Source organism: Rhinoderma darwinii, chromosome 11 (assembly GCF_050947455.1).
Source record: "Rhinoderma darwinii isolate aRhiDar2 chromosome 11, aRhiDar2.hap1, whole genome shotgun sequence".
Classification (NCBI taxonomy): domain Eukaryota; kingdom Metazoa; phylum Chordata; class Amphibia; order Anura; family Rhinodermatidae; genus Rhinoderma; species Rhinoderma darwinii.
In genome coordinates, this window is record NC_134697.1 from 70,654,040 (window position 1) to 70,674,337 (window position 20,298).

The following is a 20,298-nucleotide window of genomic DNA, read 5'->3' on the forward strand; positions in this document are numbered from 1 at the left end:
GCTGTCAGGAGGGGATTGGAGCTGACAGCCCGCAGACACTAACATTACAGGAGGACTCCATCTATAATATCTATATGCCCTAATAGGATATTTCTGAATGGGGTAAAACAAACCCTCTAAGGAAGGTTATAACAGTTTAGATACTAGAAAATATTTACCAGGCAAATTTAAGTATTAAAGACATTTTTTTATACCCAATAATAATAATACACAGTGTGTGACTTTTACTTTGTATCTGTTATCGAGGACAAGTGGTTTGGTGTCCTTTAATCCCAAGGCCTCTCCAATGTTACAGTATAAGTTTCCATCTCTAGCCAGATATTCCTATTCTCAATCAATCTACTCCCGGAGGGGATGTTGCTTATTGATATTATGCCAGATCTCATCCATATATGCTGATGAGATACAATTGCAAAGAAGTCCGAGCCGGCCATGACCCTGCGGCGGCTTTCATCACTCCCTCTCTCTTCTCAAACTAATAGAAGGGGCTGTCATAAATACAAACCTAGCTGCTGACAATTAATAAGTGGAAGTGTATGTATTGATTGATACTTAATACAAGATGGACAGAGAGGTCTTGGATTGCACTGTGGTCAAAAGTTTTCTTCTAAGATACAATATCTGTGACACATTTAAAGCCCACGAATGAAATCGATTTATTTTTGTCAGAAGGAAGATCAGAGTTTCAGATGTAGCAGATCTAAGCTTGTAATTTGGCACAGTTTGCGATATCACAATGTGTGTTATTGGTGGCTTTACATAGGACTGCATTTAAAAATGACTGAGTTGAGTAAAATCATACTGATGAATTAAAGGATTACTGATCAATTAGAAACCCAAGTTAAAATGAAACATCAAGCTTAGCCCCACACTCCCAAATACAACAGTCCTCTCTTCGTAAGTTGATTAAAGAAGTGCTGACTCAATACGTTTCTCGCTGACAAGTTTTGTAGGGCTAAGGAGTACTGCCAACACCATCTTGCTATTCAGAAAGCCATTTAAATCTACTGGAGCAAAGTACAGACTGGAGAGTTGTACCAGTGTTGACTCAATCGCCTTGGCAGCGGCGTAGCTATAGGGGTCACAACGATTGCAATTATGACCGGGCCCCGAAGCCAGGGGGCCCGTGGCCCCCATACCACGTCTATAAAAAATTACTATAGTAACTGGGGCCTATGTAATAATTACATGGCCCCTGTTATTTTAGTAACCGTATACTTACCCTCCTCGTTCCCGAGCACAGTAGACGTCTTGACGTCTTCCTGTGTCACGACGCTGGATGGCGTCGGGACCTCCGCTGCGCCCGGAGCCAAAAGGGAGTGTAAGTATAACATATCTGTCTGCTGGGGCCCTGTATCTAAGCCTACCTCATAGTAGGCTTAGATACAGGGCCCCAGCAGACCGTACTCTTATACAGTATAATAATACCGTCTGCTGGGGCTCTGTATCTAATAATCACTGGTTATCAACCAAAAATTGGTTCTATAGACTCCATGGCAAAAAATTTATCACTGGAACAGCGTATCCACTATTAATAAATCAATTTTATTAAATATGCTTTAAAATCAACAAAACTGGTCCATGGGTTATGCTCCTATTTATGATTACCCCAAAGAAAGTGATTATTGAGCACCATTCAAGTCATTCAGTGCTTGCTCATTTTACACTAATAATCTATATCACATATTTCTTTTGATTGTTTTAACATACAGATACTAGTGACATGGGAGACTGTGGTGTTAAAGCATTACCAGTTAGTCATTTGATTCAGCGCCTACATTCATCAGTCCCACACCCAAATTAACCCTTTATTAAGGGAATCACAGCATGGAAGACATGTGTGGCATGAAAGGCTGTTGTATTAGGGTATGTGCACACACACTAATTACGTCCGTGATTGACGGACGTATTTCGGCCGCAAGTAGTGGACCGAACACAGTGCAGGGAGCCGGGCTCCTAGCATCATAGTTATGTACGACGCTAGGAGTCCCTGCCTCTCCATGGAACTACTGTCCTGTACTGAAAACATGATTACAGTACGGGACAGTTGTCCTGCAGAGAGGCAGGGACTCCTAGCATCGTACATAAGTATGATGCTAGGAGCCCGGCTCCCTGCACTGAGTTCGGTCCGGTACTTGCGGCCGAAATACGTCCGTCAATTACGGACGTAATTAGTGTGTGTGCACATACCCTTAGAGAACAGTTGGTCATTTATCACTCCTATTTTCTTCAGTCCTGCAGCCACATAACCCCGCATTCAGGGATTCACAGCATGAAAAGTATGTACCGTATTTTTCGGACTATAAGACGCACCTGACCATAAGACGTACACAGGTTTTAGACAACCGAAAATAGGGGAAAAATTATTTGTTAAAAAATAATTTATTCTGTTTCACCACATTCTGAGAGTCAAAACTTTTTATATACTGTATTTTTTTCATCGATTGAGCGGTGTGAGGGCTTATTTTTTGCGGGACGAGCTGTAGTTTTATTGGCACCATTTTCTGGTACATATGATATTTTTGAACACTTTTTTTTTTTTTTTTTATTTCATTTTTTAAGCGCTAAGGTGACCAAAAAAACATTTTGATGTTTTACATTTTTAAACTCGCTGAGCGAGTTAAATAATGACATATTGTAATAGATCAGACTTTTACAGACTCAGCGATACCAAATTATTTTATTTTTTAAATTGTGCTTGGGGAAAAATGGGAAAAGTTTTTTTGTTTTTTTTACACTCCTGAAAATGTATCTAATATTTAGTTCCCCTAGGGAACTTGAACCAGCAACCACTTGATTGCATGTGGAGTTACTGAAACAACCTAATTTGCTGAGCTACGCGGTTTCCCTAACTCCCATAATAGTGAATGGCAGTTACGGAAGCAGCGTAGCATGCGAGCTATGCTGTTTCCGTAACTACTGTTCAGTTCTATGGCAGTTACGGAAACAGCATAGCTCAGCGAGTTACGCTGTTTCAGTAACTCCACATGCAATCAAGTGACCGTGAGAGCACAGAAAGCTAGATCGGGGTTTAGGGGGCCCCGTTCTACAGATAGGTGCGGGCCCCAGAGGTGGTACCTGCATCTATGTGACATTTAGACATAGCATATGTCTCTCTGCCACATAAAAGGACACCAATGCCATAAATGTTACGTGAAGGTTAGGGGGACCACAGGTTTTGCATCAGAATTCAGAAGATTAAAGCTATGTCTCGTATCTAAGTATGTGAACTGTGTTGCTGCTCAGGGGCTTCATGGAGTTTTGGTCTCCTGAGTGACCCAACAATCTAGAACTAGCAGCCAGGGGCGTCGCTAAGGTCTTAAAACGTCAGGGGCAATAGCCTCCCCAAAAAAAGACCTGGGAAAAAGCCGAACAGACACGAAGAGGCTGAGCGTTCACACAAGCGCTTCAGCTGCTTTGTTCTAGTGATTGGTGGAGGTCTCCGTGCTCAGACCCCCACCAATCCAAACATCTGACATGTCACTATGGCATATCAGAAGTTTGTCGAACCTTTAGCTACAATTTAACCTATGACTCACGATGATGGCACTATGGGCAGAATGGGGGCTTAATAAAGGCCCCCAGGTTTGCCATCTTTCTTTTTCTATTAAGCCCTGTCAGGGGAAGGGCTTAATAGGAGCCTGCAAAAATCAAAATATACTTCAATACATTAGTAATGTTAAATATATTAGTAATGTAAAATGTTAAAAATAACTAAACTTTTTTAGTAATGTAGAATTTTTTTTTACAAATTCAAAGTTAAAAAAACCTTTCCAATTTTTTCAAAATTTTAATAAAGAAGAAACCTAATTCATATCACTGTGTCTGAAAAATTCAGAACTTCACTTAATAGCAAAACCCTGATAAGTCACTCGCAGGGTGAACACAGTGTAAAGGCAGAATCGCTGTTTTTTTTTTTGTCACCTTCGCTCCCAAAAAGTGTAAAAAAATTTGATCAAACAATCTTATGTATCAAAAAACTAGTACCAATAAAAACTACAGTTCACCCCGCAAAAATAAAGAGTCCTCACTCTGCTCCATCGATGCACAAATAACAAGGCTATGACTCTCAGAAAACGGCGATACACAACAATTTTTTTAATGTTTACATTTTTTTTTCTTTGTAAAAGTAGTAAAAAAAAACAAACTATAAAAATGTTCTATCGTTGTAATCATATTGACCTGCAGAATAAAGTTAAGTTGACTTTGTTCCACACGGTGATAGTCGTAAAAACGAAACCCAAGAAACCATGTAGGAATCTGTTTTTTTTCCAATTCCACCCCACATAGAATGTTTCCCAGTCCCTTATATAGTACCCACAAAATATAACCCTTTACAATGCTCCATTTACGGAAAAATAAAATAGTTATGGTTCTTGGAAGGAGAGGAGGGGAGAAAGAAAAACGAAAAGACAAAAAATGGCCTGGTCCTTAAGGGTTAACCCCTTAAGGACCAGGCCATTTTTTGTTTTTTTCATGGGTTTTCCCACTAAGCACATTTATCCTCTATCCATATGATAGGTGCTAAATGCATGATCACTGGGGGCCCAACCACTGGGACCCATATCGATCTCTAAAATAGGGGATCTCGATCCCTGTTCCTCCTCCCTGTATGGCCACAGTGAGGAGGCTTTTGAATGGAGTGACAGTTGCGCATGTGCGCCGCCGCTCCATTCAATGTCTATGGAGTTGATGAAGACAGCTGAGTACAGCGCCGTGTAGAGTGTAGTGTACTGAGAGTGTGTAGGTCAGAGAGAAAGTCAGAGTGGTTCAGTGGGAAGCTGTCCGGAGCGAGGAGGAGATACCGCACAGGACTTGCAGTACTGCTAGGACCGGAGGAAAATCTGTAGAAAGGAGATGAGTTTTGCCAGTATAAATCTCTTAAGAGGCAGACCCTGGGTATCCTACTGGGCGGTACGCACCAATTACCTTGATCTGAGCTGGTAGATGTGAGCGACTTCGGCCCTGACGATGTGTAACGCAAGCGCCATGAGTTGTGCTATTTACTCATTAAGGGGTTGAAAGTGCCAGGCACTGTACCTACTATGAGAACGGAACCCCCTGTACACACTGAGTCTGAAACCACCAAACTTTGTACCCATAGACTGCAACTGCTATGCTCTGTGACTGTAACTGCTATGCTGTGTGCCATATTCTGTAACTGCCAAACTTGTTCCATGTTGTAACTGTTACACTCGTTCACGGGCAGGATTCAAATTTTTAACAGGTTCTCTGTTTTGCCAACAAAGATCAGTAATATCCTAGAAACTCTCCAAGTTTTCCACGCTCCTTGTGCAGAATGTTTAACTGGATTGCCACACTATGTATAAAATTGCATTAGCATACATACCTACCCAAGCATTATATTAAACTCACCCATTATGTATAGACCTATATGTGAACATTAAAGTCAGAGGGAGAATAAACATTAACATTCAGTTACTCACAAGGGACGTCTTCTCAGATTCTAGCTGTTCTTTTTCTCTTTTCTTCTCCACCTGTCCTGACCTCCATGATGAGTACTCCCAGACACGAACAATTTCTGCAGTTTGCCACTCAGATGTCTTCAGCTACTTACTTTTCCAACATTTACGCACCCATAAACGCAGATAAAATTCTCATTGTGCCACATACTATGCCCCTAAATATAATAGCACCATACACTGCACCCTTGAATATAATAGCGTCATACACTGTGTCCTCAAATATAATAGTACCATACACTGTGTCCCTAAATACAATTGTGTCAATGTTAAGCTGCTGGTGGTGCTCAAGACCGCAACACCAAACCATCGCTATCACATGGTGGAGAAAGCATCACACTGACAGAAAAAAAAAGCACAAGTAACTCACCAGTAGATCAGCGAAACCGAACACTGAAGGTAGTATAAGATAGAAACAATGCTTAAATGGAGTGGATGGCAGATGAAAAGCAGTTAACAGATGAATAGACAGTGGTCAAGAATTTTGAGCACTCACTGACCCTATTTGAATACTGTCCCACAGCAGGTTAGGCAGCTGACCAAACGCACGGGAAAGGTCAACAAACCAGTGGAACTACTGATCCCAGGATCACAGACACAACCACTATACAAACTAGATCTTTGAGGACCAACCGGTACCACAGTACAAACAAACACATATACAAGAACAAAGTTACCAACAAGAATCTGGAAAAAGTTTAGCACATGCCAAAAATAGTCTAACCAGCACCTGAGTAATCCAGCCTGAAGTATATATGGGCCCAAGAAAAGTACTCCGCCCTAATTAACCAGGCAAAGCTAAATGATTACCAAATCCAGACTCCGACCATAAGCATTGCCTAGCAATGCCCAATCACAGAGATACCAGAAATCTTTGATTAGCATCAGTCTTGCTGCTGAGCATAACAGTCAAACACTGTAAGGTAAAGCACCACACACACACAGTGTCCCCTGTAGATAACGCCCCCTAAACAGAAAAGATGCCAAAAAGGAGAGCAACAAAATTAGCGCATTTTCTGGTTTTATAGGAGTGTTAGGAGATACGAAACGAGTTACAATTGTTTTAGGACACAAGTGCTGCAAGCCCATGCTTTTGATATGTTTTTTTATTAAATGACAGATATGCTTTAAGGCTTCCTTCACACAGTGTTCTTTTTCTGGCATTTCTAACTGCATAAAAAAGCGCATGTAAAAATGGCAGCATTTTTTTTATATATGTGACATGCTTTGGCGTTTTTACATGCATTTTGGTAGCATTTTTTGTTTCGTTTTTGCAGTGCTGGACAGAAGTATATAGGAAAAATACTGCACCAATTTTTTTAATTAACTCCCCTTACCACAAAAATGCCACAAACCAAAACGCAGTGTATGTACTGCATTTTATATTGGACTATAGACTTTATAAAGTAACAAAAAAGGCACCAAAATAATGCTGTTAATAACATCACGAAAAACTCAGCAAAAAGCGGTGTGTGTGAATCCAGCCTAAAAGGCGTTCCCAACTAAAAACATTCATCACTCTGCCCGTGTGTTTTTCGCTATCCATTATTTCATGAATAATATAATTATTTAATTCTCTTGTTGGTTTTCCTAGATCACATTTCAACTAAAAATAGGACCATCTTCACTTTATTGGGGTCCCTGATTCTAAACCTTTGTCATATGAATCCACATGTTCCCAAAAGCCATTTATGGGAGATACACCTTTAAATCTTCCATACTGCATAGAGCTTTGTTTTTCTAGTAGGGACTGTGTAAAATCCCTGATCTCAACTTCTCCTGTAGTAATTCGCATATACATGTCCATACTTTCTGCTGTATGGTGTCACGATCTGTGGGTATGTGGACCCACTGGGCCGTACCGCCATAGTGGGATAGCAGCTGGCCTACAGAGTCCCAAGTCAATATATAAATAGTCCATGCACAAGAGTAGACAGTAGCAACGGCTAGGCACAGATAGGACCTTGACAGCAGACACCAGGCGTGGTGTAACACAGCAGGCAGAACCGGTGGCACAACACGACTCCAACAGGTTTAAGGCACAGGAACAAATAGCACGGGATACAGGGCACAGGTAGCAGGGCACGGGAACAACGGGAACAGGATAACACTAAGGGACCATTTGCAAGACTAACATAGGAAAACACAACAATGCTCAGGCAATTAGAAAAGGGGCAGGGCCTTTCTTATAGTCCAGTGTGATCATGGGCTAATTAATGATAATTCCCATGTGCGCGCATTGGCCCTTTAAGGCCGGGCACGAACGTGCACGCGCACCCTACAGGACACAGCGGACTGGGGTGGAAGTGAGTGCTGACGTCTCCTGGGGAGGAGATGCTGGCCAGCGCTCACAGATCCATGGCTATGACCGTCGGGGGGAGGGGGGTGAGTAATCCCGACTGTCCACGGCCATGGACTCTACATATATATTATTTATTATAACAAATATATAAACTTTTGTGTTTATATCGTGTCAATGACCAAATTGTAGCCTAGTCTTCATTAAAACTTAAACACTGCACTGACCCTGTTAAATGTATAGGACCCCTTTAAGATTCATAGGACCCTTTTAAGGAGATTTAAAATTCCCAGAGAGCAAGATTTATTACATAAATGTGTCCAAGAACAGAAGTGCTGCACCAGGCATTGTTTGCTATTTGTGATATGAGTTATGTATATACCTGCTTCAAATCACCCTACATTTTTTTTCCTAAATTCAAATATATGTAAACAGTGACCTCTTGTGGTAATTTCTGTTAAAAGTTATAAAAGTAATTGTTTAGGGAAAAAAAAAAGGCATGTCAGAACGATTGATTAAATGTGCCAAATCTATGGTCAAGTAGGGCGGGGTGGAAGTAATGGAATGAACAATATTCAAAAAAATAACATTAGTAAATAGACTTTTTCTTGACAGCTACTTCAGGACTGTATCTTCCAAAAAAAGGATTCTCTGAAGGTTTGTACCCTGATCAGCCTGCTGGTTCGGTTCTATTACAAGTCCATGCTCTGAGTGACAATCCCCAAGAGGTTCCATACTACAGCCTATGCAGGACCATTCTATATCAGAAATACATGAACTTTTTCCATGTTGACGAGCGGACGGGAGTCCTCTATCTCAATGATACCTTAACAAGTGAAGTCTTCAATGAACTAAGTAAGTAGGAATTGTAGCGCTGTAAAGTGATTGGTCACCTCTTGTTTTCTTCAAGTCACTATAGTAAATTAACCTTTGTAAATTTTGCCCCACCATGTAACGTTGACCCTGCATTTCTACAAAACTGAAAATATGTTCTTGCTTCTGTATAATTAATTTAATCTGGACCCAAATTATTAAATATTCTGGATTATCAGACGACCATAAAAACCTTCAGGAAGACCGCTCAAAATAAAATGTTTAATCAGGAAATGTCCCGATTGTTTTTCATCTCATTAAACCGAAAATGAATACCAAATATATATATATGGTCATACAATTAAACCATAAGCACTGCACATGGGAACCCACATGAGGTATATAAACCAACAAGACTTCCCTCAATGCTATAATAAAGAATATCCATCCAATATAGCAAAAATTACAAAATTCTTTATTAAGATACAAAACAGTTGTACATACCATTTAAAAGCACCCATGTACACAATGTACATAAAATAGTACAAAAAAAGGACAGTATATAATCGTAAGGCAGGACATATATGTTTTTCATCTCAGTCTTGTACCCTTATGTGTCTTTGTAGGTTTACCCAAAGGCATAGCTAGGCTTTCCTTCACCTATGGTAAAGACTCTGTTCTCTGTCTTTCCCTGTATCTAAATATCTTGCCCTGGCAGTGTCGGTTTTTGGAACCCTGCTGGCACATGCCCCGCCAGTCTACCCACTCCACCCCTATGGTTTACCAAATAGAAACCTATGCCCTTTAAAGGTTTTTAAGAAGAAAAAATAGTTTAGCAAACGTGGGGTGTGTCACTATCCGTGGGTATGTGGACCCACTAAGCCCCACCGCCGTAGCGGAGTAGCAGCTGGCCAAACAGTCTATACAAAGTCCTAGTACAAGAGTACCTGTGATAGTCCAGACAGTAGCAGAGGCATAGGCACAGATGAAACTTGAAGGTAGGTGATGCCACAAGTGGCGGATGATATCCGGTGCGGCAGAGTACACCAGATGTGGTGTGTGACAGGTGGAACAACGCGACTCCAACACTCTAAGTCTCAGGAACAAACACTGCACGGGATTCAGGTAGCAGGGCATGGGACCACTGGGAACAGGATAACACTAAGGGACCATTCAAAGTCCATATTCACGCCCAGGAGTTTACAGAGGGCTCTCCAGAATTTTGAGGTGAAAACTGAACCCCCCCCCCCCCCCCCCCGATAAGACACGATATGAAAGGGCAACCCATGCAAGCGGAAGATGTGAAGAATGAAGAGATTTGCTAGTCGAGGAGCAGAAGGTAGACCAGTCAGCAGGATAAAATGTGCCATCTTTGATAACCGATCCACCACCACCGAGACAGTAGTGCATCTTGCTGAGGGAGGAAAATACGTGACAAAGTCCATTGCAATATGCTGCCAGGGAGCGTTGGGTACAGGCAGAGGTTGGAGTAGGCCGGTAGGCTTGGAGTGAGCAACCTTGTTAGAAGCACAGACAGTGCAGGAAGAGACAAAGTCCACAATACCTTTGGGCAACGTGGGCCACCAGAAATGACGGGCAATCAGATCTCGAGTCTTACGAACATCCACATGCGCAGCCAGTTTGAAGCTATGCCCCCAGCGAAAGAGTCTCCTTCTGTCTGCCAAACTGACAAAAGTCCACCCCGGAGGAATGTCTCTAACTTGCAGGGATTAGCAGTGACAATGGAGGACGGGTCTATGATACATTGAGGGGTCTCCACGGTGTCCTCGGTTTCAAACGACCTGTACAGGGCATTGGCCCTCACATTTTTGTCAGCGGGACCATAGTGGAGCACAAACTGAAAGCAGGTGAAGAACAACGACCACCTGGCTTGACGGGGTTTAGCCACTGAGCCGACTGGTGATAGGTGAGGCTCTTGTGGTCTGTGTATATCAGAATGGGATGAACTGCGCCCTCTAGCAGATGTCTCCATTCCTCCAGTGCCCACTTGATGGCCAGTAACACCCGATCTCCAATAGAGTAATTGCGCTCTATGAGAGAAAAAAGTCTCCAGTAATAGACACACAATACTGCCTTTACTTTGAAGTTTCACTGGAACAGAAGTGCACCTGCACCAACAGAGGAAGCGTCCACCTCCATCATCCTGATGTTTCTCTACAGTTCTCGTTGAAGAATTGAGGCAAAAGTGAAGGCACTCTTGAGTCTATTAAATGCAGATTTCGCTTCTGGGGTCCGCACCTTGGCATTCATACCTTTTTTGGTAAGGGTAGAGATGGGAGCTGTCAGTAATGAGAAATTTGGGATAAACTGCCAGTAGAAGTTAGCGAATCCCAAAAAACGCTGTATGGACTGCAGGCCCTGAGGACATGGCCATTCTAGGATAGACTTCACTTTCTCAGGATCCATCTTGAGGCCTTGATCCGAGATGATGTAGCACAGGAAGGGCAGAGAATTTTTTGCAAAAATTCACTTCTCTAGCTTGGCTTACAGGCGATTCTCCTGTAACCGCAGCAGAACTTGACGGACATGCCTCAGATGTGTAGTCGGGTCAAAATCAAAATATCATCGAGATAGACCAAAAAACAGACGTAGAGGAGATCTCGGAAGATATAATTTACAAATTTTTGGAAGACTGCGGGAGCATTACACAGACGAAAGGGCATCACCAGGTATTTGTAGTGCCCGTCTCGAGTGTTGAATGCCGTCTTCCACTCTTCACCCCGATGGATTCGGATCAAATTGTAAGCCCCACGCAAGTCTAGTTTACAGAAAATCCTGGCTCCTCGTATACGGTCAAATATTTTGGATATTAGTGGCAATGGGTATTTGTTCTTGACCGTGATCTGATTTGAGACCACGGTAGTCAATGCAGGGAGGGTCGAAGAGATCCGTCTTTCTTCTTAACGAAGAAGAAAACAGCCCTGGCCAGGGAGGAGGATTTTCGTATGAAACCCCTCTCCAGATTTTCCTTGACATGGGTTGACATGGACTGAGTCTCTGGCAAGGAGAGAGGATATACCTGACCACGGGGAGGTGAAGCATTAGGAACCAGTTCAATAGGACAGTCGTGCGCCCGGTGTGGGGGAAGCATCTCTGCCTCCTCCTTGCTGAAGACGTCTGCAAACTGAGCATAATGAGTGGGTAATCCCGTTAATGACTGAGACCGAGGAGGCTGGACAGGATGGATCTGTAACAGGGAGCGGTGGAGACATTTGGAGCCCCATTAGAGAACTTCTTCCAGGACTTGGGCATGTAACTGAAGCCCAGGCAGACCCAGCAGAACAGGATTGATGGCTTTAGGCAAGACAAGAAATGAAATCAGTTCAGTATAAAGGGCTCCAAATTGGAGCTTCAGTAGCTTGGTCTCAGACACGATCGGATCGGGCAGAAGAAGTCCATTCACCGAGGCAACAGCCAGGGGCGTCTCCAGAGGAACTGTGGGCAACTGCAGATGATCCACTAGGTCTTGTTGGATGAAGTTTGCCCGGACCCTGAGTCCAGATAGGCTGAGACCTGGTGCGTCTTCACGCACTATGGTCACGGGAATGGACAGTTTAGAAGATAATTTTTTATTTAGTGCCGTTGAGCATAGGGTTGTCTCTTCAACCAATCCTAGGCACTGGAGTTTTTTGGCTTCTGGGGACACAAATGCACAAAATGGCCTTCGAGGCCTGCGTTGTCTCTCCTGGACTGACCATTTGAGCCGGTCCATCAGCATAGGCTCCCTTGGTGGAACAACTGATGACGGCAGCAGGGATTGCTGGAAATTAGGAGCCAGCCTAGGGAATCTTCTCTCCCGGTGAACCTCTTGGGACCACTCCCGTATCCTCATGTCAATCCGGGTGGCTAGAAAAATGCAGTCATCCAGAGTAGGTGGCAGATCTCAAGCGGCAAGCTCGTCTTTAATCTCAGAAGACCGTCCCTGCCAGAATGTAGCCACCAAGGCCTGGTTGTTCCAACTTAGTTCTGCAGCCAGGATACAGAACTGAATGGCGTACATGGGAGATGTCTCCCTGGCGAAGGGTAAGCAGAGATGCAGCAGCAGAAGAAACTCTCCCTGGTTCCTCAAATACTGTACGGAAATTCTGTAAGAAACAATGTAATCCACCAGTCTCTGGTCCCTGACGTTCCCAAATGGGGTTCGCCCATGCCAGGGCCTTGCCAGTAAGGGGAGAGATTATGAAGGTGATCCTTGCATCATCAGAAGGGGAGGCCTTTGCATGTAGTCTGAAGTGGATCTGGCATTGGTTCAAAAATACCATGCATGTCCTTACGTCTTCGTCATAGCAAGGAGGTAGTGACAGGGAGTATCGGAGTCGGCACTGGTTCTGACAGGAGGTGTAGCAGGAGGAACCGCAGGAGCAACAGGAACAGGTGCCGTGACGACTGCAGTTTGCGCATCCCGCCGAAATGCAATGGCGTTCACCACCTGGAGGAGTTGATCTTGTCGTGACTGAAGATCTCGATGTTTGCCTGCATGACTTGTGACATCATCATGGTCTTGGGTTGAGTAGTGGGGTCCATAGCCTGAGCGTACTGTCACAATCCGTGGGTATGTGGAACTAGGCCCCACCACTGTAGCAGAGTAGCAGCTGGCCAAACAGTCTATACAAAGCCCTAGTACAAGAGTACCTGTGATAGTCCAGACAGTAGGAGAGCCTTAGGCACAGATGAAACTTGAAGGTAGATGAAGCCACACGTGGCAGATGATGTCAGGTGTGGCCGATGACACCAGATGTGGTGTTTTACAGCAGGCATGGCATGTGACACAACACGACTCCAACACTGAATAAAACACAGGAACAAACAGCACGGGATACAGGATACATGTAGCAGGGCACGGGAACACTGGGGACAGGATAAGACTAAAGGTCTATTTGCTAAGACTAACATTGGAATACACAACAATGCTCAGGCAAGGAGAAAGGGCAGGGCCCTTTTTATAGTCAAGGGTGATCTGGATTTAATTAATGAATTCCATATATGGACCTTTAATGGCTGGGAACGAGCGTGTGCGCATCCTAGAGACCAGTCAAGCGCTGGACGGATGCGAGTGCTGGCATCTCCTGCAAGGGAGGCCCCGGCACGAATGGGGAAGTCTGCGATCGCGGCTGTCGGGGGGTGAGTAGGAGTGACGGTCCGTGTCCGTGGACTTCCCAGTTCGAACTGGTGCCTCCCTTCCACAGATTGTCCGCGGATGTTACAGGGTGGAGGCTGATGGCTTGGTAGTCTTGGGCTGGAATCACACAGTGCATTTGTTGCAGATTTTGATGCAGGTTTTTGAAAGCCACAAGTGGATCCAGGAGGAAGGAGAAGTACAAGTTCTTTTTATTTTTTCCATTCCTTTTGAAACCGCTTCTGGCTTTGGCTCAAATCTGCATCCAAATCTGCAACAAATTTGCAATGTGTTAATCCAGCCTTAATGTGGCTTTAGACATGTTTGAGTGTGTACAGTATGTGAGAACATATTGTGACAGATGAGTAATTAAAGATATTTTTTCTTTTTGTTTCTCATTTTTCTCAAGGAAGTTCATTAATATACATATTGAGATTCAAAATAAAGGTGTCAACTGCTCCATCTCGAGACCAAGTCTGTGACAAATCCCTCTTTGCTGAAATTAGCCTGTCACTTAAAGACAACAGAATTTCTAACTGCTCCTCTCTACAACCAAAAGACTTGTGCTTCGGGGATACAGAATTTTCTTTCCACATCAAAGAAAACAGACCACCGGGCAGGTTCTTCCAGTTCTATCCACACTTCCGTGCTCATCCGTGCCCAAATATCAGTATCAGCTACACATTAATATTAGGTAAAGACTGAACAAACCTCTTCAAAACCTTCTTGATCCTCTGTTTATATGCAATACAATCTTGCACATTTATAAAACGGTTTGGGGGTAGGTCAGGATTTCTGAACAAGGTAAAATGTGTATCATAGTTTGGTTAAAATACCTTTTAAGAATTAGGGCATGACCACACGTGGCGGATTTCCTCCGCAACTGTCCGCATCAATGCCGCACAGAATCTGCGTTGCAGATTCTGCTGCGGATCTGCACAAAATGTGCAGTAAATTGATGCGGACTAGCTGCTGCGGACTGCGGTAAAAGTACTTCCCTTCTCCCTATTCAGTGCAGGATAGAGAGAAGGGACAGCACTTTCCCTTGTGAAAGTCAAAGAAATTCATACTTACCGCCCGTTGTCTTGGTGACGCGTCCCTCCTTCGGCATCCAGCCCGATCTCCCTGGATGACGCGGCAGTCCATGTGACCGCTGCAGCCTGTTATTAGCCTGTGATTGGCTGCAGCCGTCACTTAGACTGAAACGTCATCCTGGGAGGCCGGACTGGAGACAGAAGCAGGGAGTTCTCGGTAAGTATGAACTTCATTTTTTTTTACAGATACATGTATATTGGGATCGGTAGTCACTGTCCCGGGTGCAGAAACAGTTACTGCCGATCGCTTAACTCTTTCAGCACCCTGGACAGTGACTATCTACTGACGTCTCCTAGCAACGCTCCCGTCATTACGGGAGCCCCATTGACTTCCTCAGTCTGGCTGTAGACCTAGAAATACATAGGTCCAGCCAGAATGAAGAAATGTCAAGTTAAAAAAGCAAGATGGATCCGCAGCACACATAACATGTGCATGACAGCTGCGGACTTCATTGCGGAAATTAGAATCTCCATTGAAGTCAATGGAGAAATTCCGCCATGAGTCCGCCACTGCTCCGCAACAGACAGAGCATGCTGCGGACACCAAATTCCGCTCCGCAGCCTATGCTCCGCAGCGGAATTTTACGCCTCGTCTAAACGAACACTGCTAAATTAAAGTGTAAGTCAATGGACAAACGGCTCCGCTGCGGATTAACGCTGCGGAGTGTCCGCAGCGGAATTTAAGTGAAATTCCGCCACGTGTGAACCCAGCCTTGGACACGCCTCTTATTATCATCACTAGGACTTCATATGAGAACAATAGTGGCATAGGGGCCTGGATCTATATTGTTACGCCTCTGCTTAAATGACATATACACCTTTGAAAACCAATTTATTTTTATTTTGTTTTGCTCCAATGCATCTAAAATGAAAAATGTAGCAATTTAAAAAAATCTTGATTAAATAAATGTTTTCCATTTTGTGTCTACAGATCCTTTGCAGACCTATGCGTGTTCATGGTAACAGACTACAAATAAACCCTGTGTAGTCTGACCCAGCAGCTATGTTCTTTTCCATCTGTCCCCTACCTTCTATGTATAGAAGGGTCTGTGACTGCAAATATAGACCATAGAGTTTGTTTCTTTATTTGTTTGCTTGTTTGTACTCTATTACCATGAAGATACATAGGTCTACATAGGATCTGTAGAGAAAACATAATAGTAAATTTTCAATCAAGACCTATTGCAAAGTTGCTACACTTTTTTCATTTTAGATGCACTAAAGCAATAAAAAAAAGGTTTCAAATGTGGAAATAGCCTTTAACAGAAATCGTATTTAGTCCATCTCTAGGTAAACACTGAGTAGATCACTTATGCCTTCAACAATGAGGAAGTCCACAGTCCTCACAGGTCATCACAGCAGAGCAGTGCTCAAAAAGTTGAACTAAAGTTCCAATTTGTTATTACCACCGTCTTTCTTTTATTCTTCTTCTCCCTTTAGAATCCACTCCTCGGTTTGGCTACAAGCAACCAATTTTCAACTGCAGAAAAACTGCCCTGTGTCAATGAAGTCTATGGGTTGCATACTGGAATTGGCACCACTGTAGAGCTTCCCCTATCTCCAGTTTAAATGTTAAAGACCACTTACCTACTATAGTCGCCAAGTCTTAAATTATCAATAGCCGTTAGATAAAGCCTTCTGGCTGTGGGTATGCCATTTCCTATAAGGTCTCCTATGCATGTAGTCATTTGCAGGGCATCCTTTTCAAAGAGGTCCGCTTTTCATCTCTGGTGTTTGACCAGAGTTGGAAGAAGTCTGCGTTGGGAGGTGACTGAGCTCTACATTTATTCAGTTTATAATAATTCTGTATCTGAACTACAGAAATTTAGGACCAGATAAGGCTTAGACTTGTTGAATTGTACAAATGTGTAAGGTACTGTAATTTGTCCTGTTTGTGTTCTAATGGCCTCTTATTAAAGTATTAACCGTTATAAGATTTGCTTCTACAAATTCCAAGAATGTCATCGCAAGAAAAGCCCAACACATGACTGCAACTGCTCTAACGGTGAATAACTTCACTCCACTTTTCCTATACAGACCAAGGTCTCCCTTTCCAGTACAAACCTGATACATCTGAAGTACTCCTGTCACGTCCTCTGGACCGAGAAGAGAGGGAGAATTATGATCTAGTAGCCAAATGCATAGTGAGAAACAGCACCAAGGAGGTGGAAGTAGAGCAGTCATTCCGGATCAAGGTGGATGATGAAGATGACAGCCCTCCTTTCCTTCCAGAGGGAATCGATACTGCAAATGCTGTGGTAGAATATGAAAGAAAAGAAGTAAGAGATTATGAGAAAAAGCCTCTTCTTTTTGGGGTTTTGCACATTTTTTTTTTATAGCACATGCAAAAATCAGTCACTTGTTAATTACAAACCTCGAATCACTTAGGCCGGGATCCCACTTAGCGTAAATGCTGCGGAATTTCAATGGGGATGCAAAACCCGCAACACAACCGATTACCCGACAAAAATCGCTACTACGGAAAATACAAAAAAAATCCTACTTACCCAGTACACCATCCGCCTTTCTGCAGTCCGGCCGCTTGGGATGACGTTGCATCCCAGGAGGCCGGCTTGGATGATGTCAGAGGCCGGCTTCCTGGGATGACGTCACATCCCATGTGACTGCCGCTGCGGCCAATCACAGGCTGCAGTGTCATGCAGGGAGACCGAACTACGATGGAGGGAAGCGTCGCTATAACAACGACCTACGTAAGTATGAGCGGTTTTTACCGCTGCCTTCCGCAGCGGAAATTCAGTCTGAAAAGACGCACCACAAGGTGGTGGGGTTTTCGGATGGAATGTACTGCGGGTTCCAGGTTGGATACGGTGCGTGGTTTTTACGCAGCGTATCGTCCCGTGGGAACCCGGACTAAACAGCCCAAAAAATTGGTGCATTCTTTGTATTTTTTACAACTGCAGCATGGATGACACCTTTTACATTGCAATCCACTGAAAAATCTGCAACTAATAAAAAAAAAAATTGAACCTGTCCTGGTTCTTTCTCCTCACACTGATTGTGGGGCATGCATGCATGATAAGGTTGGGGTGGGGGCATCTGTGCAAATAGAGGAGATGAGCCTGGGATGTCTTATATATAGTAATGCCTATGTTATAGAATAGCTGCTACTACACCATAGGAGAGCACCCCCACTATATTTGTGTCTACAGAGCGCTATAACATTTGTTATATAGATCACTGGTCTCCAATTGGATATTTGTATGTCATCTGTTCAGGAACAGAAAATGCAACATGTTGTAAACAGGAGGCAGCCTCCATCTTTAAATTCAAAGAAATTCTACATTTGGTTTGAATAGTTTCTCCAATAACAAAAAAAAAATATTTTCCTATAAAAGAAATTCTAGAAGTTATTGTTTTTTTCATTATTTTTTATCAATGACCGTGAGAAAGCAACAACTAACTTACGTTTATTTCCCACACAGGGTACCGTTCTTGGGTCACTGGTAGTCCATGATCTTGACTCAACGCCAGTCTATCCAGTAGACAGTAGTCACAACAGATACACAGAAACAATCATCAACAATGAAGCATTCGTACTAGATAAATTCCAAATCAAGCGAAGCCTCGGAGAGATTAAATTCTGGCGAAATGGCAGCATGATTCGAGGAACAATTCATGAATTTAGTAAGGAAATTAATATATACGGTGTCACACTTAATCACTGCAAATATAAAGGGTAGCCCTAACCTAATTAAAAAAAGGAATAGTGATAAGTACTTCTGTGTCTTAAAGCTGTTTTTTAGGTTCAGTTTTCACTGCATTAAAATATCTGCCAAACACTTTAAATGAAACTCCGCCACGAAAAGGTTAAATTAGAGAAATAAGCAGTAATTATCTAATATACTTACCAATTATAACCTTCTATTAGTATATATAATATATGAAATGGAATATTAAGATCACCCCTTACAAGATGGAACACTGTGATAAAATCTGATGGGTTATAGGAAGTTTCATAGACTAAAAGCAGAATACAGGCTATATTCTGCTCATGCAAAGTACTTCATAATACAGAATTACTACAATTCTTTAATATGATAAAATTATTAAAAATTTGAGCTTTACTCTAGGGCTGAATTACCACAGTGACACTGCATCACCCGCGAGTTATGGCATTACCGTGACCCATTCTGTGACGAGGGCCGTAACTAGGAAACACTGGGCCCCATTGCAAACTTTTGACTGGGGCCCCCTCCCCTGGGTGCCGCACACAGCCCGCCCCTGTAGATAGTGTCCCCCTTGTAAATAGTGCCATACAGCCCCCTTCTGTAGACAGTGCTATACAGCCCCCTCCTGTAGACAGTGCTATACAGCCCCCTCCTGTAGACAGTGCTATACAGCCCCCTCCTGTAGACAGTGCTATACAGCCCCCTCCTGTAGACAGTGCTATACAGCCCCCTCCTGTAGACACTGCTATACAGCCCCCTCCTGTAGACAGTGCTATACAGCCCCCTCCTGTAGACAGTGCTATACAGCCCCCTCCTGTAGACAGTGCTATACAGCCCCCTCCTGTAGACAGTGCTATACAGCCCCCTCCTGTAGACAGTGCTATACAGCCCCCTCCTGTAGACAGTGCTATACAGCCCCCCGTGTAGACAGTGCTATACAGCCCCCCGTGTAGACAGTGCTATACAGCGCCCCCTGTAGACAGGGCTATACAGCGCCCCCTGTAGACGGCTGTACAGCCTCCCCATACAGTGCTATACAGCCCCCCCTGTAGACAGGGCTATACAGCCTCCCCATACAGTGCTATACAGCCCCCCCTGTAGACGGGACTATACAGCCTGCCCATACAGTGCTATACAGCCCCCCCTGTAGACAGGACTATACAGCCTCCACATACAGTGCTATACAGCCTTCCATGTAGACAGTGCTATACTTTCAAGTGTCATAAAGAGGGAAAATACATGCGGCGCAGTGGCAATTTTTTAAGCCCCGCCTCTAATCCAACCCAATCCCCGCCCATACACACCCGGTTCAGCCCACACAGTTTAATGCTCCCATAGTGCCCCCCACACAGTATAATGCTCCCATAGCTGCCACCATACAGTATAAAGCCCCCATACAGTATAATGCCGACACAGCTGCCCCATACAGTATAATGCCCACACAGCTGCCCCATACAGTATAGTGCCCACACAGCCGCCCCATACAGTATAATGCCCACACAGCTGCCCCATACAGTATAATGCCCACACAGCTGCCCCATACAGTATAATACCCACACAGATGCCCCATACAGTATAATACCCACACAGATGCCCCATACAGTATAATGACCACACAGATGCCCCCATGCAATATAATGCCCACACATATGCCCCCATGCAGTACAATACCCAAACAAATTCCCCCATACAGCTTAATGCCCCATAGCTGCCCCATGCAGCATAATACCCCCATTGCTGCCTCTACAGTATAATGCTCCCCATAGCTGCCCCACACAGTATA

The 20,298-nt window shown here is 43.7% G+C and overlaps 1 protein-coding gene across 1 annotated transcript in view; it reads left to right on the forward strand.

Moving 5' to 3' along the window:
• The window catches only part of RET (ret proto-oncogene), an 86,124-nt gene that overhangs the window by 43,325 nt on the left and 22,501 nt on the right, over positions 1-20,298 (forward strand). The window contains exons 2-5 of the mRNA XM_075841724.1: positions 8,398-8,637; positions 14,142-14,426; positions 16,864-17,105; positions 18,270-18,471. Of these exons, the coding sequence (XP_075697839.1) occupies positions 8,398-8,637; positions 14,142-14,426; positions 16,864-17,105; positions 18,270-18,471 (969 nt within the window). The remainder of the gene's footprint in view (positions 1-8,397; positions 8,638-14,141; positions 14,427-16,863; positions 17,106-18,269; positions 18,472-20,298) is intronic.